Genomic DNA, 20624 nt, shown 5'->3' with positions numbered 1-20624 from the left:
GACCTTTGTTATTTTTTAACTATATAATAAAATCTCCAATGGCGTGTTTTGTTGTGTAGTGGCGTGGTCTAGCAAAACACCTATTCATAATAACACCCCCCTCTTTCCTTTTCCTTTTTTAATTATTTTTAAAAAATTTTTTTTATTAAAAAATTTGGAATTTATTAAAAAAAAAAAACCAAAAAATAAAAAAAAAAAAGAATTTAAAAAAAAAGAAAGAAAAAAATTTTTTTCTTGTTTTTACTGCCAAAATGTTATAATAATTTAGGCCCCAGCAGTATTTCTTTTCAAAATCAAATGACTTGCTGGACCTTACTCTCTTGTTTAAAAATCTCATTAAATGCCTTCTTCCGCCGTTTCACATATCAAAAAACAAGTTATTTGCATTGTGCTTTCCATTGACTTATACTAAGTTGAAACATTTGAGGGTTGATCACTGAGATACTCAGTAGTTTCATTACAAGGCAACTGGTGTTAAAGTTGTCAAACTTATTTGAGCTCAAGAAATCGCTAAATTTTTCTTGATTTTTGTACAAATTTATTCTAAACAAAATATTTTTCAGATTCTAATAGCTGCCTACAAGTATTCTCGTTATCTTTGACATCCTAGTTATTCACAACCCCGGACAACAAAGTCTATTTGGAATTGACTCCATATTATGTAATTATTTTTTTTCAAATAAGTTAATGTTAGACTATAGGATATGCCGACTGGCAACATTTGCATTGTCTATTGAGAATAAAAATAACTTTCAATATAGAAGTCTTAACATATTTTGGCCAGTTGCAGTATTGTTGGCATACAAATTAATTAAAATAGTTCCTTTTAAAAAAGAATAGCGATGCCTTAAAATATACTCTATGTAGCATGGATAGAATGTTAAGCTCTGTCTTCTTCGCCGTCTATAAGAGAAAGATTGCAATCATCTTCACTCTCAGGTTTGCTGGATGCATCTGCATTGCGGACCTTCACGTAGTATCCTATCCTCTTCTTGGATCGAAGCTGGAGAACTCCAAACAAAACAAGAAAGACGACTATTGACACTGACACAGCTGCTATAGCAATTATCGACACACCACTCTTTTTAGGATCTTCTAATACAAATTTCAATGTTTTATCATTTGGGTACTGAATGGAACGATTCTTATCTCTTGCTGTTTTACACTCGTTTCCGCAAGGATGGCAAGTTCTTGTGCTTTCATCGACGGAATGATTAGGGGAACACTGCACAACGCACATTCTGCTCTCAAGGTAAAGTGGACTCTTACACAAGAGACAGCTATCCATGGAGGGACCATAACAAGAATGACAGACTGGGTGGCATGGCCGACACTGGTGAATGCCGTCTTTTTCAGTGACATAAGTCCTGTCAGGGCAGACATCAACACAAGTAAAATTGTAGAATGCTTTGCCGTCGGGGCAGTTAAGGCAGTTCGAGTTATCTGGACCATTGCAGCTTTGGCAATCTGGATGGCACTTGCTACATTTTCCTTCTGTCGAAAATTGTCCTCGTGGGCAAACTGAGCTACACCTGCCTGTGCTTTCACTTCGAACCAAGTCTTTTGCACATGACATACAATTGTCCGCACCAGCTTCTGAGCATGTTCCACACGTTGGGTGGCAGCTCTCACAGAGGCCTGTCACCTGATTATGAAACGTTCCGTGGGGACATTCCTTCTTACATGAAAATCCCACAAGACTAGCATCAGGTTGGCTGCAAGCAGTGCAGTCATTAGCTGTGGGCCCAATGCATCTTGTACAGGAAGAGTGGCATTCTATACACTCTTGACGTTCGCTATCCAACACCCAACCATATTGAGGACACCCTCTGGCACAGTAGTGTTTAAATAGCACAAACGGTGATACACATTTAGTGCAATTTCTGAGACCATTTCCTACAATACAATAGAAGAAAAATGATTAAAGGATGAATCCTTTCGAGGTAGAGCAGTTTCCAATCGAGTGTCGTATAAAAACCAAAACCAACGTAATTACTCTAGCCAATCACAAAGGACACAGACAATCCAGTAAACCAATCAAAACCCGAAGCAAATACATGTCGCAGGCACGAAGCGCGGGAAAAAGTGCGCGAGCGAGTCACGATTGGTTTTGGTTTTACTTCTGATTGGCTGAGATAATGGCGCGAGATTTTTAAACCAATCACTAAGTGTAGTAATGCAAAACCAAAGCAAACGCAAATTACTTTCGACATTCAAGTGAAACCGCTCCAAAATTGTTAGTGAATTCTAATGATATATTTCCTGGAAGGGTAATAACCTTTTACACCTTGTAATGGTGAATGATATTCCGTAGTCCACAGATGTTTGGTATACAAAATGTGCAACTAGAGCCTCACAACTGTGTTAGTGTACATTATTTTTTCTTAACTAATTTATGTTGAATTTAACTTTTTATACCTTGTTGTTACTTATTTCGCAGGAACTTAATTTCGCGAAAATGGAATGGGCATATTTCGCGAGACTTAATTTTCGCGATTTGGCCACAAATGCGTAATTAACATAAAAAAAATTAATATAAAAAACTTTTAAAATTAATTTTCGCGGGTCTTTAATTTCGCGATTTTTAAAAAATCGCGAAAATTAATTCCCGCGTAAATAGGTAACAATAAGGTACATGTTTCTGATTGAGCTCTGCTCAAAGAATGAAAAATGTGCAACTAGATTTTGCAAGGCAAGGGAAGAAGCACCTTTACAGTATCTTCCATATCTTAAATCGACTTAAATGTACGTTGTGGGAGGCGCGGTGGCCTAATGGTTAGCGCGCCGGACTCCGCAGCGAGCGTTCCGGGTTCGAGCCCTGGCCGGGGTCACTGTGTTGTGTTCTTGGGCAAGACACTTTACTCTCATAGTGCCTCTCTCCACCCAGGTGTATAAATGGGTACCGGCGAAATAATGCTGGGGGGTTCCCTGCGATGGACTAGCATCCCATCCAGGGAGGAGTAGAAATACTTCTAGCTGCTTAATGCTAAGGAAACCGGGATAAGCTCCGGCAGTATGCGCCACTTTGGCTCGAAGCTGACCTTCTACACATGAAGTGAGACATGATAAATCTTACCTCCTTTGCACGTTGAACAGTAGTAGTCACATGGCTGACAACTGTTGGCTTCCTTGTCAAAGAAGTAGTCTGAAGGACACGATGCCAGGCATCTTGAGTTCACCATGACAGATGCTGAGCCACATCCGGTACAATCATCGGCAGTGGGTCCTGTGCATGATTTGCAGGACGAATGACAAGGTGCACAACTCTTTGTATTTTGCAACAAAAATGTGCCAACTGGGCAGATACTGACACATTTTCCATCACTCAACACTTCGTGTTCCTTGCACTGGATACAGTTATTGGAGGACAGTACGCATTCCTTGCACATACCATCACAAGGTTCGCAAGAGTTGGCTTTGCTGCGGTATTGGCCAGCTGGACATTGTGTTTGACAACAGTTGCCAACGAGCAATAGACCTGGTCCACAGGACAAGCATTCGGCATTGTTCTTGCACGCCTTACACCCAGGAGAACAAGGCTTGCAGTGTGTCGTTTCCAAGTCACCGAAATAACCATCAGGACACTCATAGGAACACTGTTTTGTTTGTAGATCAAGGAACTTGATTTCACTGCAGCTAAGGCAGTCCTTTTCTGTTGGACCGTTGCATACAAGACACACAGGATGGCAGCTCTGACAACCCTCACTGCCATTATTAAACTTCCCACTTGGACAAGATGCTTTACATTCTGAGCCATTAAGCGACCAGCCAGCTGGAAAGAAAATGCAGGTTATGTTTACACTGTGTCACTATAGCACACTTAACAGCAACAGCTTGGAATAAACGTTTGCATAGAGACTTTTTTTGAGTATTAATGAAAAAGCTAGAATCAGCCAAGACTAGGGTTGCAAAATTTAACAGTAGTCGTTCCACAAAACATATTCTGGAAAAAACCAAAATTATTATATATTTTTTCCCGTGAATATGGCTTAATTAAAAAAAAACTCTTACTTTTCTAAAGGCATTTTTTATCAACAGAGAGACAGATCCAAATCACGAGTATTTTTCCAATTATTAATTGACTGTTCTCGATAATTTAATTGTTTCTAATTTAATTTCCATTTATATATTTTTTCCCTTGAATATGGCTTAATTAAAAAAAAAACCTCTTACTTTTCTAAAGGCAATTTTTTATCAACAGAAAGACAGATTCCAAATATACAACAAAGAGCTCAATATTTTATCTAATTATTAATTTAACTGTTCTCGATAATGTAATTGTTTCTAATTTAATTTCCATTTGGCTGTTGAATTGACTTGAATTCTTTAGGCAAAGGTAACCAATCCGATCCTATTAATTATATTGTTTTGCTTGTGCTTGCTTATTTTGTTTGTTGTTGTTTTTGTGTTTTTCTTTTTGTTCATGTTGTTTTTAACAGTGCTCTACACTTTTCCAAAAATTATCAGCTTGTACAGATATAAAATATTTTGACACTGTGTGTTTCACAAGCTGTGTATATGATTCATAGTCTGTGTTGTGATTTAAATCTTCGTTCACTGTCCAAAATCCACGCGCGCAATTGGTTAAAATAGATCACGTGATTTTGCTTTACCTTCGTCCTCCGCGTGCAGTTGCATCACAATGGGCCAGCGCGTGCGTGTATTTGTCAACAAAACACTAAAACATCTCTAACCCATAAATACTGCATTGTGTTTTAAAATAAATACCTTTACAAGACTGGCAGTCACTTGCAGATGGTCCGCTGCATGATTTACAATTTGTGTGACAAAACTCACAAGTGTGAGTAACCTGGCTGTGAAACATTCCAACTGGACATTTGGCAACACATGTTGAGCCAGCAAGAAGCTTTGGAAGGGAGCATGAGAGGCATTGGTCAATGCCCTCACCAAAGCATGTGTGACATGCAGGGTTACATGGGACACAACTGTGAAATAAGAAGAACAAGATGGTTGAGTCAAAATGCTTTACTGGCTGCAGATACACATAATTGCAATAAGGTTGTCATAGAAAAAAAGGAAAAAGTCAAATAGGAATTAATTAAGCGCACGCATGAAATTTATTTGTACAAATGCCTTCAAAATGCCTCAAACTACGAATAAATCAATTTATCTTGTTACAGCATTAAAAAAATTGGACTTACAGTGTGTAGATGAAAAATCGTGAGTTTTCTGTAAATGCTACCAGTTATGAAACTACGCTAATTTATAAATGCCTATTTACCTTTTTTTTTCTTTTTTCCATGACAACGTTATTGCAATTAGTTGTATGATAAATAAAATATTAACGCTAGTCATAAATACTACACATAGGCCAGCCTACTGCATGGTCTACTATCTATTAAATTGAACATTCCTGTCCCTACCCATATCTTAAACCAAACATCCCAAGCCTTACCTGTTGGAGTGCCTAGGGAAGGTTCCCTCAGGACAACGCATCAGACACTGAGATTTGTGCATGACAAATCCTTCTGAACAAGCAAGACACTTAAGGCCAGATGAAAGGCTGCATGAAGTACATCCAAGTTGGCAATTTTCGCATTTCGCAGATGTGGTGTTTGCATATGTGCCTGTTGGGCATTGATCAGCAGAAATGCATTGATGCATGTGAAGGAATTTGCCCACTAGACAGCTGGTGCATTTAGTGGGCTCAACAGAGTCACACTGTTTGCACGATGATTGGCAAGGGGAACATGTTCCGTTAGACGATTCACCATACTGGCCTGAAAAAAGGAATTAGACACATTTAGAACTTACATGCATATTAATTATTTGCTTCAAACTATAAAGCACAACACGATTCCTTGAATCTCCCACATTTTTAGCCTTCTTTCCACCTCTTCTTTATTATTTTGTGGTTGCCATTAGTCCCAATGACTAACGGTTCGTAAGTGGGAAATAGTTTCATGATGATCTTAAAAATAGTTTTACAAAATGCTACTAAATGGCAACTCCTTCCATGCTTATTGGCCAAACCATCTAAGTGCCACATCTAAGTGCTACAAAAAAATATGGCATACAGTCAACTCTCTCTAAGACGGACACCGTCGGGACCGGCCCCAACTGTCCGTCTTAGAGAGGTGTCCGCCTTATAGAGAGTCGAGGTAACGTGACACCAGAAATTTTGAGAAGATAAAGCTAAACGGCTGTGCACAACGAATACACGTCTGTTTTGAGTCGCTTACTTAAGCAAAACCTATAAAGTGGAACAAAAATAATATAAAAAAATTCGACTTGTTTGTTCATAACAAACGGTAATACTGTAAATAGAAAACTACCTCTTTGGTGCCACATACTTAAGCAGAGAAGAAATACGTTATAGCGGATTGTTTTTGGTAAGTTTGGTATTCTACAGGCGCTGACCTACGATGCTATATGTTGATACCAAGTTTCGAAGTATTATTCACTAAAAAAATAACTTTTTGTGCGTGTCCGTTGGCGGTTTCAATGTGTCCGTTGTCCGTCTTAGAGAGGTGTCCGTCTTACAGAGAGTTTTGTTACAGTAAAATGACTGAAAAACGGCAAAGACCTTCACCAGGTGTCCGTCTTATAGAGGTGTCCGTTAAGAGAGAGTTGACTGTATTGGTGTCACTATCGTCTCAAATTGCACAATAAGTTTGAGAAATGGTACCCTAATGGTTAATGAAGAATGCATTGGGACTAAGACCAACACCTTATATTCTCGCAGTACCCCTCTCCACCTGGGCATTAAGTAAAGGCCCAGCAAAATGTTGGGGCAAACCTTTCAACATGCTCCGGGGCAATCTGTGATGGACTAGCAGCTGCAACCCATTTAAGCTGGTAACTACTACAAATGTACACTTGTAGACTAGAAGTCACTTCACGCACTGGGAACAAGATTTGTCAGTTGCATGGGCTATGTGTCTCCTAAATAAGTTTTTCTAAACCAAGTTACAACTTACCTTCAGGGCAACGTGCAACACATGTGCCAACTGGTGCTCCAAGCCTAAAATGTCCTTTACTACAGGACAGGCATTCAGATGATAGAGGACCAGCACAACTGCTGCAAGCTGAGTCACAAGGTTTGCATTCTTTGTTGTCTTTGTCTCCAAAGAAACCACTTGGACAAGCAGCCTTACACTCACCGCCATGCAGAAATAAAACCTGCTTTTCATCTTTAGTAACACATTCTGTGCAGGAGCTTGCACTTCCAGAATGACATTTATGGCACGAGGGATGACAAGGCTTGCATTGTCCATCACATTCAACATACTGTCCCTCGGTACATTTGGCTACACAACTGCTCTTAAAATGCCTGTACTCTGAAGAGCAGGAGGTGCAGGATGTTGCATTACCAGCACATGTTAGACATGACTTGTCACATTTTCCACACATCACGACAGAATCTTGCACGTGTTTGTACAAGCCATCAGGACAAAAGTTCACACAGGTTCCATTGTTTAGAATAAGGGGAGGATGACAAGAGAGACAGTCAGCTGCGTTTGGGCCATGACAAGTGGCACATGTAGGACTGCAAGGCTTGCAAAGCTTTGCAGTGAGATCCCTGTACTCTGCCTTGGAGCAATCAGCTACACACTCCTGTGGATGAAATTTTACTTCAATTAATACCTAGGGATGTAGCTAAGAAAACACTAAGCCGGCTCATTAACAACCCAGCTGGCTCTTCTGGCCTTAGCAGCTCTAAAATTTACCTAAGTCTTTGTTTTCATGTGAAATTTCAGCCTTATTTATGTTCTATTTCAGCCGGTTAAATTACCAGCAGCCAGCCCTTAGCGACATCCCTGAAAACCAAAGTGCAAATTATACAAGAAGGCAAAGGAGATGCAAATTCATCAAAATAGCCATTAAATATGCATAGGCCACAGATCCATAGACGGATATACTGCATATGCTCTAAAAATCAGTAAGACAAACCACTCAGAAGTTGTTAATAGTTATTGACTAAAAGCTTATAACATTCTTGTAATGCGGCAAATTGCTCAAATTGCTATGGTCTCTTGGTTTATTTCTAATTGTGGATGTATAGGAAGATCAATTAAAAAGCTATTAGCTCATGTTGTAGGATTACCAAAAATAGAAATATGCAGTCACTGTGTAATAGTAACTGTGAAACACGTATAACGCTTTATTCTTTTTTTTTTTTTTTTTTTTTTAATTTATATTAATTTAAATTTGGGTGTTTTGGATTTTATAAGAGGAACTTGGAGCCTGCAGAGGAAAGTGCATCTATTTGCGTTCAATCCTGGACATATCTGACGCTTGTATTCTTACATTGTTGGTACTACTTCTGAAGTGTTTACACTCTTTGCATTGGTCTGCTCTTGGTCCAGTGCATCCATTTTGGCACTCCAGGTTGCAGGCAGGAACTGGTTCCTTTGTAGAATCACTGTGTTGAGCTGGTTCTGATGTGCCATATGAAATCAGATACCAATTCTTCAGAGTTCCACTGTTGCGAGAAGCACCTGGAATAAAAAATTCTATCAGTTTCGGGTCCTTGTAAATCAAATCAAATCAAATCTCAAAAGCTTAATTATTAGCTTATTATTAAGAATAAGGTACCTACTAAATTTCTTGTTCAAGTTATTGGCTTGGGGGTGGGGGCGGGGGTTAATAGAGAAGGGGAGAGTTGAACTTTCAGAGGGGGTCTTAAAAGAGAGTTGGGGGGAACCTAAACAGAGCTTTTACAGTATTTGTCCTTTACATTTTTGGTAAAGTTATACAACTTGCTCTGGTCCTTGCAGTTTAAGAGTCAGTTTTTCTCTTCCTACACCGTGACCCAGATTATTTATTAGCACAACTTCTCACCAAATCTTCATGATACCATTAGCTACAGTCATACAATTTATACCATGCCATAGAAAATACAGCCAATCAGAATACAGGAATGCCGTTGTATATTCGACGGTATTCAACCCAACCTTCCCATCGTGCGCTGCGATTGTATTCTCGACGAAATTTAGTAAGTGTATTTTCTATGGCATGGTATAAAATAGTTACACAACACTTTCTCGTGGTATACTATGGAATATCCCACTTGTCACTTGTATTTTCGTGGTATACACACTCGCCTAAAGGCTCGTGTGTATACCGAGACGAGAAAATACAAGTGACTCGTAGGATATTCCATAGTATACCACTCGAAAGCGTTGCATAACTAGTATATAATACAATATCTGTAATCATAACTTCTAGTGAGCTTTCTTTACCATGGTTTTCAATCTCCAGTGTCCATTTTCCTTTTGGGTCTTCACCCCAGGTATGTACTGACATGAATTCCCAATCTGTAAAGCCACTGCTTGAGTAGTCTTCTCTACGCTGGGGCAGTAAAATGGCAGGTGTACCACTAGGAGAAAGTAGCCTGACGCTGAGGTCACCACGTCGGGTAAAAGACAGTGTTATGACAACCTGGACATGCTCTAAGTATCTCACATGATGGTTATTATCTGATGAACAACCTGTTGCTGTTATAGACACCTTCAAAGTGCCTGTCCCAGGGATAGGCCTGAAAAAAATAAAGAGTCAGCTTAATAAGGAGCAAACTAAAATGTGAAAAAAGTAGACTTCAATCCACTGTGCAGGCTACAGAATTCAACAGTCTCCCTTCTTTAATTTACCATTCCTGTTCAGGATACGGCTACAGTTTGTTAACTAATACGCTGACGTTTTTCGGCACGGAAATGTTTAGGAAGATCAGGGTACCATGATAAGTCAGCCACCAACCAACAACATCTTAATTTGGTTTGCATTAAACAATCACAAATGCTCATATGGCTTAAGCTAGCAATAGCAGGTCTGTGGTAAGTCTGGAGTGGTAAGCTGAGTTATAATGCTAGAGGTTGCTCAATGGAAATTCTGCTGTGCACTACAATGAGCGCCAAAAGTGTTGAGACAGTCGGCACTTTTTGAGTACCTTGGACAAATTTTACCCCTCACCCCTTCAATATAACCCCCTCCCCCCGAAACAATGTTGTATTTGCTATCTGCAAGACTTGCCTCGTTTGAGTACAACATTGAAAAGGGGGGAGGGGGAGTGGTTCAGAAGCGGCAGCAGATTAAAGGTAAAAAAACGGGAATTTTAAATTAGTATCAATTTCATCCAACTGTCTCAAGGACTTTTGACGCCCATTGTCTGAAAGGGAAATCTAGCTTTTTGCAATAATTATAAGTGCAAACTAAGAATCCATGGAAATACAATGTTTAGTGGACTAAGACGCATTTTTCTGATATATAACATAACGGGTTACCACGGGTAACCACGGGTAACCAAACAAATTAAAAGGAATAATAGTATCTTGTTTCTTAACTATTTTGGTTACCCGTGGTTACCCGTTCATTACGAGACAAGAGGCCGTTTTTCACATGTTATTGACAAGCTGTTTGTTGAACAATCACGGATAGTTGCGATTCCATTCAATTGCATGCATTTTTACGTGATTAAATGAATAATATCGTCAATAATAACGTGAAAAGCCGTCAGAGTCACGGGCATGTGACGTTTTACGTACCAGTTGCGTGACACCGTCACACAAGGTGATCGTAGGTTTTAAAATGCGCGAACATAATCGGTGGAAAGTAATATATATTCGATATTTGTACACTGTCCATTGTTTACAATTATTTAATCCATTGTCTTGTTCATACTTGCAATTATTCTGGAAATTACGCCTTTATTTAGAGACTTCACGGTATCGGAGATGCGTCCTCAAAACAGACCAAAGGTTATGAAAGTTGTATGTTCTTCTTTAGTGCATCGTCATGTAATTAGATTTACCATGTTAAAAATACTTCTTCTTTAGCTAAGAGATGCGCAATGCGTCCTGTCCACAAGCTGTCATCGCATCCAAGTTTGATCTTTCGTGCAATTTGTAGAATCTTTTTCACATTCCGTCTGTAAATAGTCCCTTTTGCCGTGCTTCGAGGAACTTTTACCGTTTGCTACGCCAAAACATTGTCCTGTTCTGAACGAAACGTTTCTTGCGCTGGCGCCTGCTTACCGCATTAGTTTCTAGACAGTAAATTGACCCATCCCATTCCTTAACGTTGGGATTTTCTAAGATTGGACCGCTTTTCCCGGGAACACAGTTTTTGGTGGCGTCCGATAGCTTTCCTCGTCACGCACGCTCGATTTTTTCCTTTGCTCTAAGCAGCTTTAAAATGCGATACAAGAAATCCGAGTTATTTCAGGTTGTTGCATAATTTATTTGGCATCTAATCCTATTAATTTCTTTGCAAAGCAGACATACGCACGTGTTTCAACACAAATTCTAGCCTTAAAAACAATTTGGCCTTGTTTATGCGCAGGTCTAGCCGATTTTTGACGTCATCGCCAAATTACAATAATCACGATATTTACGCGCTAATTAATCTTTCGTAATGCAGCGCAGTACCAATGTGATCACCTGATTCTAAAGAATAATATATGTTTGTGTCCATGTTATGTAGTTTCTTATTTTCAAGATATACCGAAAATTCACCTTCAGACAATGAGCGCCAAAAGTGTTGAGACAGTCGGCACTTTTTGAGTACCTTGGACAAATTTTACCCCTCACCCCTTCAATATAACCCCCTCCCCCCGAAACAATGTTGTATTTGCTATCTGCAAGACTTGCCTCGTTTGAGTACAACATTGAAAAGGGGGGAGGGGGAATGGTTCAGAAGCGGCAGCAGATTAAAGGTAAAAAAACGGGAATTTTAAATTAGTATCAATTTCATCCAACTGTCTCAAGGACTTTTGACGCCCATTGTAGCTAGTGAGAAATTTATTTTAAAATGTAAGATCACCTCTGTTGTTCTTCTGGTATTTCACGACAGATGTGCTGTGGTGGTACAGTTTTCCACTTCCTTGCAAGGTTAACCAGTGCTAATGCATCAAGCAAGCCATAACCAAACTTGTGGCTGACCTTTCTTCCAACTGCATTGGTAACAAAGTCATCTGATTGTAGCTTGGCATTGGAAGATGTACGGACAACAAGATGCTGCATATCCCTCCATGTCAAGTTACGACTACAAAAAAAACCCACAACAGTTCTGTAGTTAGCCAAAGTAGACATTCCTAAAACACAAAGTATTAGCAATCATGACAGACATGGCCTGCCTGCAGGAGTTATGAAAACTGTTAGTATCAGTGTCTTATGTGTTGCACGCGTACGGTAACTATGAAATAACAGTTACGACCAATGGTATTACATGATGAACATGTGCATTATTATTTATAATTATGTAACTCGATCGTTACTGAAGTAAAATCATGATATTTAAATCATGTTATAGCTTATAAGCTCTTTCATAATTCACGAAAAATATAATATTGACATTTCACGCTTCACAGATAATAACAGAGAGTGTTTTGAAAAATCATATGGTTCATGACTACTATGGAAATCACGATTCACAAGGGGAAAAAAATAGCCATTTCTCATTTCACAGGAAATAAAAAGGGCCAATCACGGGTCATGAAAATACCCTTTGCCACCCTCAAAGGTGTGTCCCACAAATGGATGATGACTCTTTGTTAAAGCATTTCTGGTAGGAGGGGGGGATATGCTGGCCCAGTTTAAAATTTAATGTCCCAGTGTAATGTAAACCTGTACTTACTTAACCTCCAAGGCAAGGGCTAATATTCCTGCTGCAAGGGGCGCTGAAGCAGATGTACCTGTATGTGAGTCTGTGCATCGTCCATGAAGGTCTGTTGTAACCTTAAACAAGCAAAGAAAACAGGTTTTTATAACAATGAGCTGAGTGGTTTCAATAAAAAGCAGATATTACTAAGCTATAATTAACATGCTTGAGCATACCTGTTAACACAAAAAAATTGCAGTCAAGCCACCAATACAAGTACATGTACTTCTCAAACTCATTAATAATTAATCAAGTTAAAACAAAGCAAACCATAACTGCAAGTGTTGGTTTGGAATCTGATCTTAAATAGTATAGATATGATTGTTATGATTCTATTTCTCCATTAATACTTCAGTTTTAGTTTCGATTGGGAAGATTGTTTAACACTTTAGAGAGTGTTTCATCACATTTCGAAACACCTTGAAAGTTTTATCGAAAATAAACTCCACTGTGCATCATATTTTCAACTCTCTTCTTGGTGTTTGGAAATGTGATGAAACAGATTATGTTTAATATTATGTTTAATACAGTATACATACAATTTTTCTCATGTCATAACTTCCACTGCTAAAGGTAGTAGCCAGAGTTGATGCACAGTATTCTGAATACCACGGAGATGTTCCATGTTCTGTCGCTGAACTGATTGACAGGGTGTAAACACTGTTTGTGTATCCATCGCATGCACAGCTGTCGTGGCCTCTGCCACCATTACCAGAAGCCCATACAAAGATAGAGCCTAATCCACCACGACCCTAAGGAATAAAACAATATTGATAAGTTAGTTTTTCCCTCTTTTTAATAAATGAAAACTGAACAAAAATAATACCCCCTTACTTTATCGGAACTCAAACGGAGTTTCGACAACCTCAAAAAAATTTTGTAAAGGTTTTTTTTTGGACTGCATGAAATTGCTGATAAATAACTGGGACTGGTACATGTTGTGGATTAAAAGTTTTCTAACCAGTTTGATTTTTAATTTTCTGTGTTTCCCACATTTTATTAAACAAAGGAAACAAATTCAAATAATATGAAAAATTTCAAACAAAACGATTCAAAAAATTTAAACCGCAAAGCCCCAAGGGGAAAAGTGATTTGTTTTCTGACCTAAGCTTTGCCCCTAGAAACATCTACTGCCAGCAGAAGTAAGTAATATGAATTCTTTTAAGTCAAAAATCATTAATAATTTGTTATTTTTGCTTACTTTTTCACAGCCATCAGCAAAGGCCTTTCTTGCCAATTTAGCTGGCCCATCAACTGTCCTGCCATCATCGTCTGGTCCCCAGCTCGAACTATACAGATCAATATGCTGAGGATTGAGACTGAGAGATGACGCCTCTACTGCATCTGTCACATCACCATCCAGCATGCGGACACCTTTAACATAGAGAATGATGTCACACCACATTGCCAAATTACATGTAGGTCATGCCAATTATGACAATTAATAGGGCTGCAAATAACAGTCGGACATCAGACATAATGGTTGACCAAAATTTGCTCATGTCCGACGAAATCCCAAGTGTGGTCGGACATAATGTCTGGACAATTCTTTGATCATAAATCATTTTACAGCAACAATGAATGCATGAAAGCCTGTCTGACCACAGTTTTGTTTTGTCCGACCAAGATGGTGTCTTAGTAGGACAAATATGTCCTTTCAAGTGAAAGAAACTATTTGCAGCCTTGAATTTATGTTTCTCATGACTGCTTACAGTTCCACCAAGTGTCTAACAAAATTACTGTTAATGCTTGATTGGTAGATAATTCCTAGTCATTTTTCCAAAACCATCCCAATCCCTGAAGGTTCTCTGTGATTTCTGTAAAGATCATCCTTAGGTTTTCTGAAAATTCCAATAGCCTGCAAGGACATCTAAATATTTTCACGGGTGGCCCAAGTCAGTGATACAGTTATTTCCAAAGGATTCTAAAGATCTGATACCTAAGACATTACAAGCATTTTGTAACATTGTCAAGTTTTTTTTTATCTTTATTCAATTTCACCTTATTTCACATGCAATGTTTCAATTTATACATTGAATGATGAAGGAATAAATCGTCTGTGAAACTTATAACCATATACGGGTTACTGATGAGGAAAAGTCTCTGCAACAAAATATTGCCCTATATGACCAGCTTACCTCCTACTTTAGAACCTGGTGCCACCCCAACCCCACAGACACTGTTGTTGCCTACTGCAGCTACTTCACCAGCACATCTTGTACCATGCCTACAGAGTAAGAAACAAAATAATAAAATCTCTATTAAAACAATATAGTGAATTGACTAAGAAAATTAAGAGATCCTTTCCTTGTTATATAAAGATCCATCACCTGCCTGCTAACAATGCATAGAAACTGTAAAAACAAATCGATGCTCTTGCCCATGTAAAAAAGAGACCGGGACCCCGGCAGGATCCCAGTGGGGATCCTGCCACAAACCAGGATCCTGTCAAGATCCGGGATCCTGACCGGGAAAAATTCCCGGCATGTCGGGATCCCGCCAAAAATCTTGCCGGGACCGAATCCCGTAAGATAAAAGACATCCCGCCGGGATCCCGCCTGGGTAGAATTTCCCGCCACGGATCACGGCAAGAATCTTGCTGGGAATCATATTCTCGCCAAGAACCGGCCAAGGAAAAAATTTCCCGGCAAATTTTTCACAGCGTGTATAAATCTTGGTAGTGTTCCCGGCGAGAACTCACTTCTCAGTCCTCACGGGGAAAAAAATCAATGCTTTGAAATTCTCACAAATAATAATATGATGTGGTCGGAACACAAGTCATGGCGTGTATTGATGAAATAAACTTAAAGTACTAATAAAAGTAGTAATCAAACCAGTTTGATTTATAAAATGTCAAAAAACATTTAATACGTGACAGTGAGCTGCGGATGTGATTCCCACAAGGAAAGTTCTATCAGTCTAGACCAACTGGTGCGACAAAGAGGCGCGTGATAATAAGTGAAGGGATCCTGCAAGATCCTGCCAAGATCCCAGTTGGTTTTTTACATGGAAAGAAAAACAATCCTTTGTGCCCTATATATAATACTGGTAGTGTGTGCCTAAAAAAGTAAGCTGAGCACTATACATTCATGACTCATAAGAGTAGAAAAGTTAATTGTTCAGATTGTGGTGTTCCATCACTGATGTTGGTGGGTTTCAATAGCCCTGTTAATGTCAATCATTTAATCAATAGCACTGTCAGTACGACTAACCTATTTTCATCATTCCATGTTGTTCTTGGTGCAGGATCCGCATCGTTACTGTTGTAGTCATAGCTAGCAGCTGGATCCTGAAAAGAAAAATATTAAATTGTCATGAAATTAATGGAAAACCCAAGAATGATACATAAAAAGCAAAGCAAAGTAAAGCAAAGTAATAGCAAAGTAAAGAAGGCAATTTTATAACAAAAATAGTGAAATCTATAGACCATCTAAGATCTTGGGTTATATCTCATTTTTACAATGTTTACATAATTATATTATATACTTACATAATTAGCCTTTAAATCCTTGTGTGTGTATTCAATTCCTGCAAAAGCAATGAATAAAAGTCAATTAACATAATACACAAAATTAAGCTCAGTGGCTTTTCAAATGGGCGGTTTGCGACTGGCACTAGTTACGCACATGCAATGATACATTTCAGGTGCCCCTGCTCCCCTATAACGTATTTATTCGATTTAGCGCCCAACCTCGAATAAGCGCCCACCTCGAATAAGCGCCCACCCTGTAGGTAGGAAAAGTTAATAAGCGCCCAGCCTCAAATAAGCGCCCACCCCCACTCCCCTTAAAAGAGGGCACAAGAGGAGTATTGACTGTTATTGACTGATTAAGATAGAAATTGACTAAGTTCTACTAAGGGACTACCCAGAAGACCGAGTTTTCTTAATATTTAAAAGTAACTTTCAATGAACAGTTAAAATTCAGCTTTGGTACATCTTCACTTTTTGTTATTATACATTGTTTTCTTGCAAAATAAAGATACTTCTTGCTAAAAATGGTGAAAATTTAATAAGCGCCCAGCCTCGAATAAGCCCCCACCTCGAATAAGCGCCCACTCTTAAGTGCCCAGGGCGCTTAATCGAATAAATACGGTAAGACCAAATTCAATAAGTTCAACAAGTTTGTACTCTTTTTAACAAACAGTTATCCAGGACTTTTCCAGGACTCCAAAATTTCATTCCAAGATCTCAATATTATTTCTCTTTACTGTCTGCCATACGTTTCATATAATGTTAAATTCTGAGAATTCTGGTTTACTCTCTCAAGTTAAATTTTTAAATATATTTCCAGATCTTTTCAGGACCGGTTGTCTTTTTCCAGGACTTTTAAGTGCCACAATAAAATCCAAGGACTTTCCAGGTTTTCCAAGACCTATAAAATCCCTGACAATATCATAAAAGTCTTGATAACAGCAGTCGACCTCAGCTTTCCTGAAGAACTCAGTACCTTCAAGTTAACTGTCTGCATACATGTACATATCATGAAGTGAAATAATACTTACCATCATCTAATATAGAGACAACAACATTCTTGCCAGTGACACCCTGTCCCCACACTGGAAGGACGTTGTGATCATAGCCTCTAAATGGGCTGAGTGTGTTATGCTGTAAAGAAAACATTATATGTGGTTAAATTCCACCACTATATTGCAATTCCTGAGTTTTAATTGGTTAACAGGCCATGGTATACCACTGACCACAACTAAAAGGAGGTGTACCGTAAAATTCCGGTTATAAGCCCCCCCCGCTTATAAGCCCCCCCGGTTATAGGCCCATCATCCTGGAAACAAAAAAATACATCCGATTATAAGCCCCCCCGGATATAAGACCCCCTCTACCAGGTGATAGTACTGAACAGGGCTAAATGTTGCTTTATTATGCGTTTTTAATTTAAAACGTATTTCCATCAACACTCCTGTGGCTTGTTTCGAAACATTTTTTTATTCCGCTTATAAGCCCTCCCGGATATAAGCCCCTCCGCTTATAAGCCCACCCAAAACCCCTTACAAAGTTGTATAAGGCCAGGGCTTATAACCGGAATTCTACGGTATATACATCAAGGAGAGCAGCCAGGGAGCTTAAACATTGCAATTCTTTGTGTGTTTTTAATAAAACAAAATTTTATTTCACTTGCGCTTGTTGGATATGAGTTAGTTATAGCCAAGTTGGCACTATATTGCGCCTCGTTGACCATCTACCATCTCCTATACGCTAGTGGAATAATTGTTACCTATACATGTATGTTGTAAGGTAAATTAGTTTTCAGGTTAAGACAGAATCTGTGAGGACTTGGAGTATTAATAATTTTTGTACACATTGTCATTTTGGTCTGTGACTAATGCATCTTGCCGCTAAATGCTGACAACCTATTGGTTAGCATTGTCAGATCCAATCTGTTCAAACTTTAATATTTTAATGTGCAATTGAAAATTTTATATTCAGAATTGTGCAACATGTACAAGTTAACAAATTATTTTTACTTAATTATTTATTTATTTATTTACTATTATTATTATCATTATTGTTATTATTACTATTATATATTATTATTATTAATTATTATGGTTACTATTATTACTATATTATTATTATTATAATTAACTTGCCAGTTATACCGGTCAGTCAGATGAATTTGTGCAAATATATATCAAACCATCCTTTATCATCCCTTTACGACGTTTTATAATCCAGCAGATTTGACTGACAAGCATGGTAATCGCTCTATTAAAGGACGTCTTCTCTATTATGTTAATTGAAATTTTAGTATACAGTTCAACAAAGGGGTGAAGCAATATTAATAACATTTTAATATACCTGCAGTATTTTTATGACTTTTCAAATTGACGTTATAAATTTAAGGAAAATGGTCTTCCGCCACAAAATTTTAAATAGCACGCGCTGTTAGGAAAACCCCGCTATTTTCCAGTCTCGCATCGCTTTATTAATCTATACCAATTTTTTTGATCACTTGAGTTTAACATAGTGTGGTTCAGCACTCCACAAAATACATTTGACACACCATTTCTCTACAAATGAACCTTCGTTTGTTCACAGGTAAAGTGCTAAAATTTTCCTAGATATCCTAACATTTTCATACTTACAAGAAACCACTGTTTACTATATTGCGGGTCGTTCCAGTTAGGATTGTAATCTCGGCGTACTCTTCTTTTCACGATTTGTTGATCGGCCCAAATTACCTAAAACACGGAAGAATTGCTAAATTATAAGAATTGACAGCAGTAGAATCAACTTCCTCAAACATACATGTATCTGATAACAACACTAGCAAATGACAAATAGCTAAATAGGATGGGTTTGCTTACTTTAGGATGTTCGCTCAAATCCCACGTAATGTCCACGGCATCTCGTCTCGATCGTTTAGGATGTGAATTGTGTTTGAACATATAAAATCCTTCCAAACTTCCAACCTATAAGGCAAGACATGGCAGTGCATCGGACTTAGTTAGCAAACAAAACCGCGAAGCCTCATCTGTGGAGATAAGTTGAATTCCCTTGCGATCGAGGGACTCGTTGCGTATGAAATAACATCGTAATCACGAGATGATAATTATAAAGACGATTTTCTTTACCTGGCCTAAAAGTGTAAGATCTTTTTCTGTTGCTATCCTCTCTGCTTCCTTCTGGCCGCCATCGACTTGCACAACCCATGTATTGGAATACACAGTCCGAGTTCGACACGTCGCCAAGTTCAGCACCGTTGCGGCGAACAAGATAACGAACATGTAATAACTGGTACTTGCGCGCATATTATAACCGCTTTCTGTGGCAATATCGATAACAAAAAATAAAAACAAAAGAGCTAACTAAAATACAAAAGGAAAGGATCGGTACCGCCGAGTGCCTAGACCGATCGCGAAAGAACAAGTTCACATCATCATCTTTGCATGGAAATGTATGTCCAATGTCAATACTTATGCCGAAACAAAATATCCGTCTTTGTGACGTCACAGAAGAGACTCCTACTTCCTTTTAGCTTTACCGCGCGCGTGACGTCTTCCGTGCTGAAACGGGGTTCCAAAATAGTTCAAGGAAAAAGATTTATAGTTTCGACTGGGACACCTTCCTTAAGAAAGCGCCGCGATTAAATTTCTGAAAGAATCACCAAGATCTGAATAATTAGTTTTTCAGCGTGGGATTTTTGTTTGCATTGGCGTAAAAGCTGTAATTGCACAGCCGTTCGTTTCAGAGCGATCGCGCCGTGCAAAGTAAACTCAGTTTCGTTGAAAGCTGGGGATTTGAGTGGTTAAAATCTGTGAAGTACGATAACTGAAATCTCTTGAATGCTTGAGGATTCCGCAACTTGGCATCTCAAATCATTAGTCATGTTGATTTATATTTTTTGCTGTCACTACCTACACTAATCTGGTTAATTTTCGTTTTTTTGTCCAGACTGAGAGAGTGGGGGAGTGCGTCGCGGTTTTTACCAGTGTTTACAAATCGTTCGATGTCATTTTTGATATTTTCTTACACAGCTGCCTCATTGAATTAAAATAGCTTTCAATACGGTGAAAATGGAAACTTTAATATTTCATAACTCAAGGAGACTGTTTTACTAATTACAGTTATTGTTGGCGTTTTCCTATGAATTCGAGGGTTTACTTTTTGAGATTTATTAATTCCAGTTAACAAAATGAATCAAAGGCTCTTCGAGCAACCTCATGGTAATTTGATGGATGAAGTGCCGACCTCCGCATTTTTTCTAAATAAGTGTCCAATAAAGTTAAGCAATCTCACTTTGCTTTATTTTTCCACGTGAGTTGCGACATTGATGGCTCGTGCTTTCAGGGGTCGTAGCGCTATTCAGTTTTCACAACCAAAATATTTACCGGTTAGTGTATTACCTTTGATCCTTTAAAGCATTAAGTAAATTTGTTTTGTGAATATGTTTACTTTTCTGTCAGCACGTATAGCGTTATTTTTGAGCAGCGAAAAAAAAATTGAGAGAAAAGATACGCCCGAGCACTTCGTGTATCTGCTCGAGTCA

General features: G+C 38.5%; 1 protein-coding gene across 1 annotated transcript; it reads right to left on the bottom strand.

Moving 5' to 3' along the window:
* Positions 1-665: 665 nt before the first annotated feature.
* On the bottom strand, positions 666-20141 carry LOC144633300 (proprotein convertase subtilisin/kexin type 5-like). The gene is made up of 18 exons (XM_078492202.1): positions 19210-20141; positions 18943-19047; positions 18721-18816; positions 17122-17224; positions 16109-16146; positions 15831-15907; positions 14757-14845; positions 13820-13992; positions 13158-13370; positions 12595-12695; positions 11782-12003; positions 9207-9502; positions 8272-8462; positions 6942-7578; positions 5417-5741; positions 4729-4946; positions 3077-3772; positions 666-1896 (listed from the first exon to the last, which is right to left on the bottom strand). Exons 1-18 carry the CDS (start codon positions 19384-19386, stop codon positions 881-883), a joined length of 4773 nt encoding a protein of 1590 aa, XP_078348328.1. The 5' UTR covers positions 19387-20141; the 3' UTR covers positions 666-880.
* Positions 20142-20624: the final 483 nt, after the last annotated feature.

This window comes from Oculina patagonica, chromosome 1 (assembly GCF_052425735.1).
Source record: "Oculina patagonica isolate OP01 chromosome 1, crgOcupat, whole genome shotgun sequence".
Taxonomy (NCBI): Eukaryota; Metazoa; Cnidaria; class Anthozoa; order Scleractinia; family Oculinidae; genus Oculina; species Oculina patagonica.
Note: the sequence above shows the minus strand (reverse complement) of the source record. Positions and strands in the feature narration are given on the sequence as shown.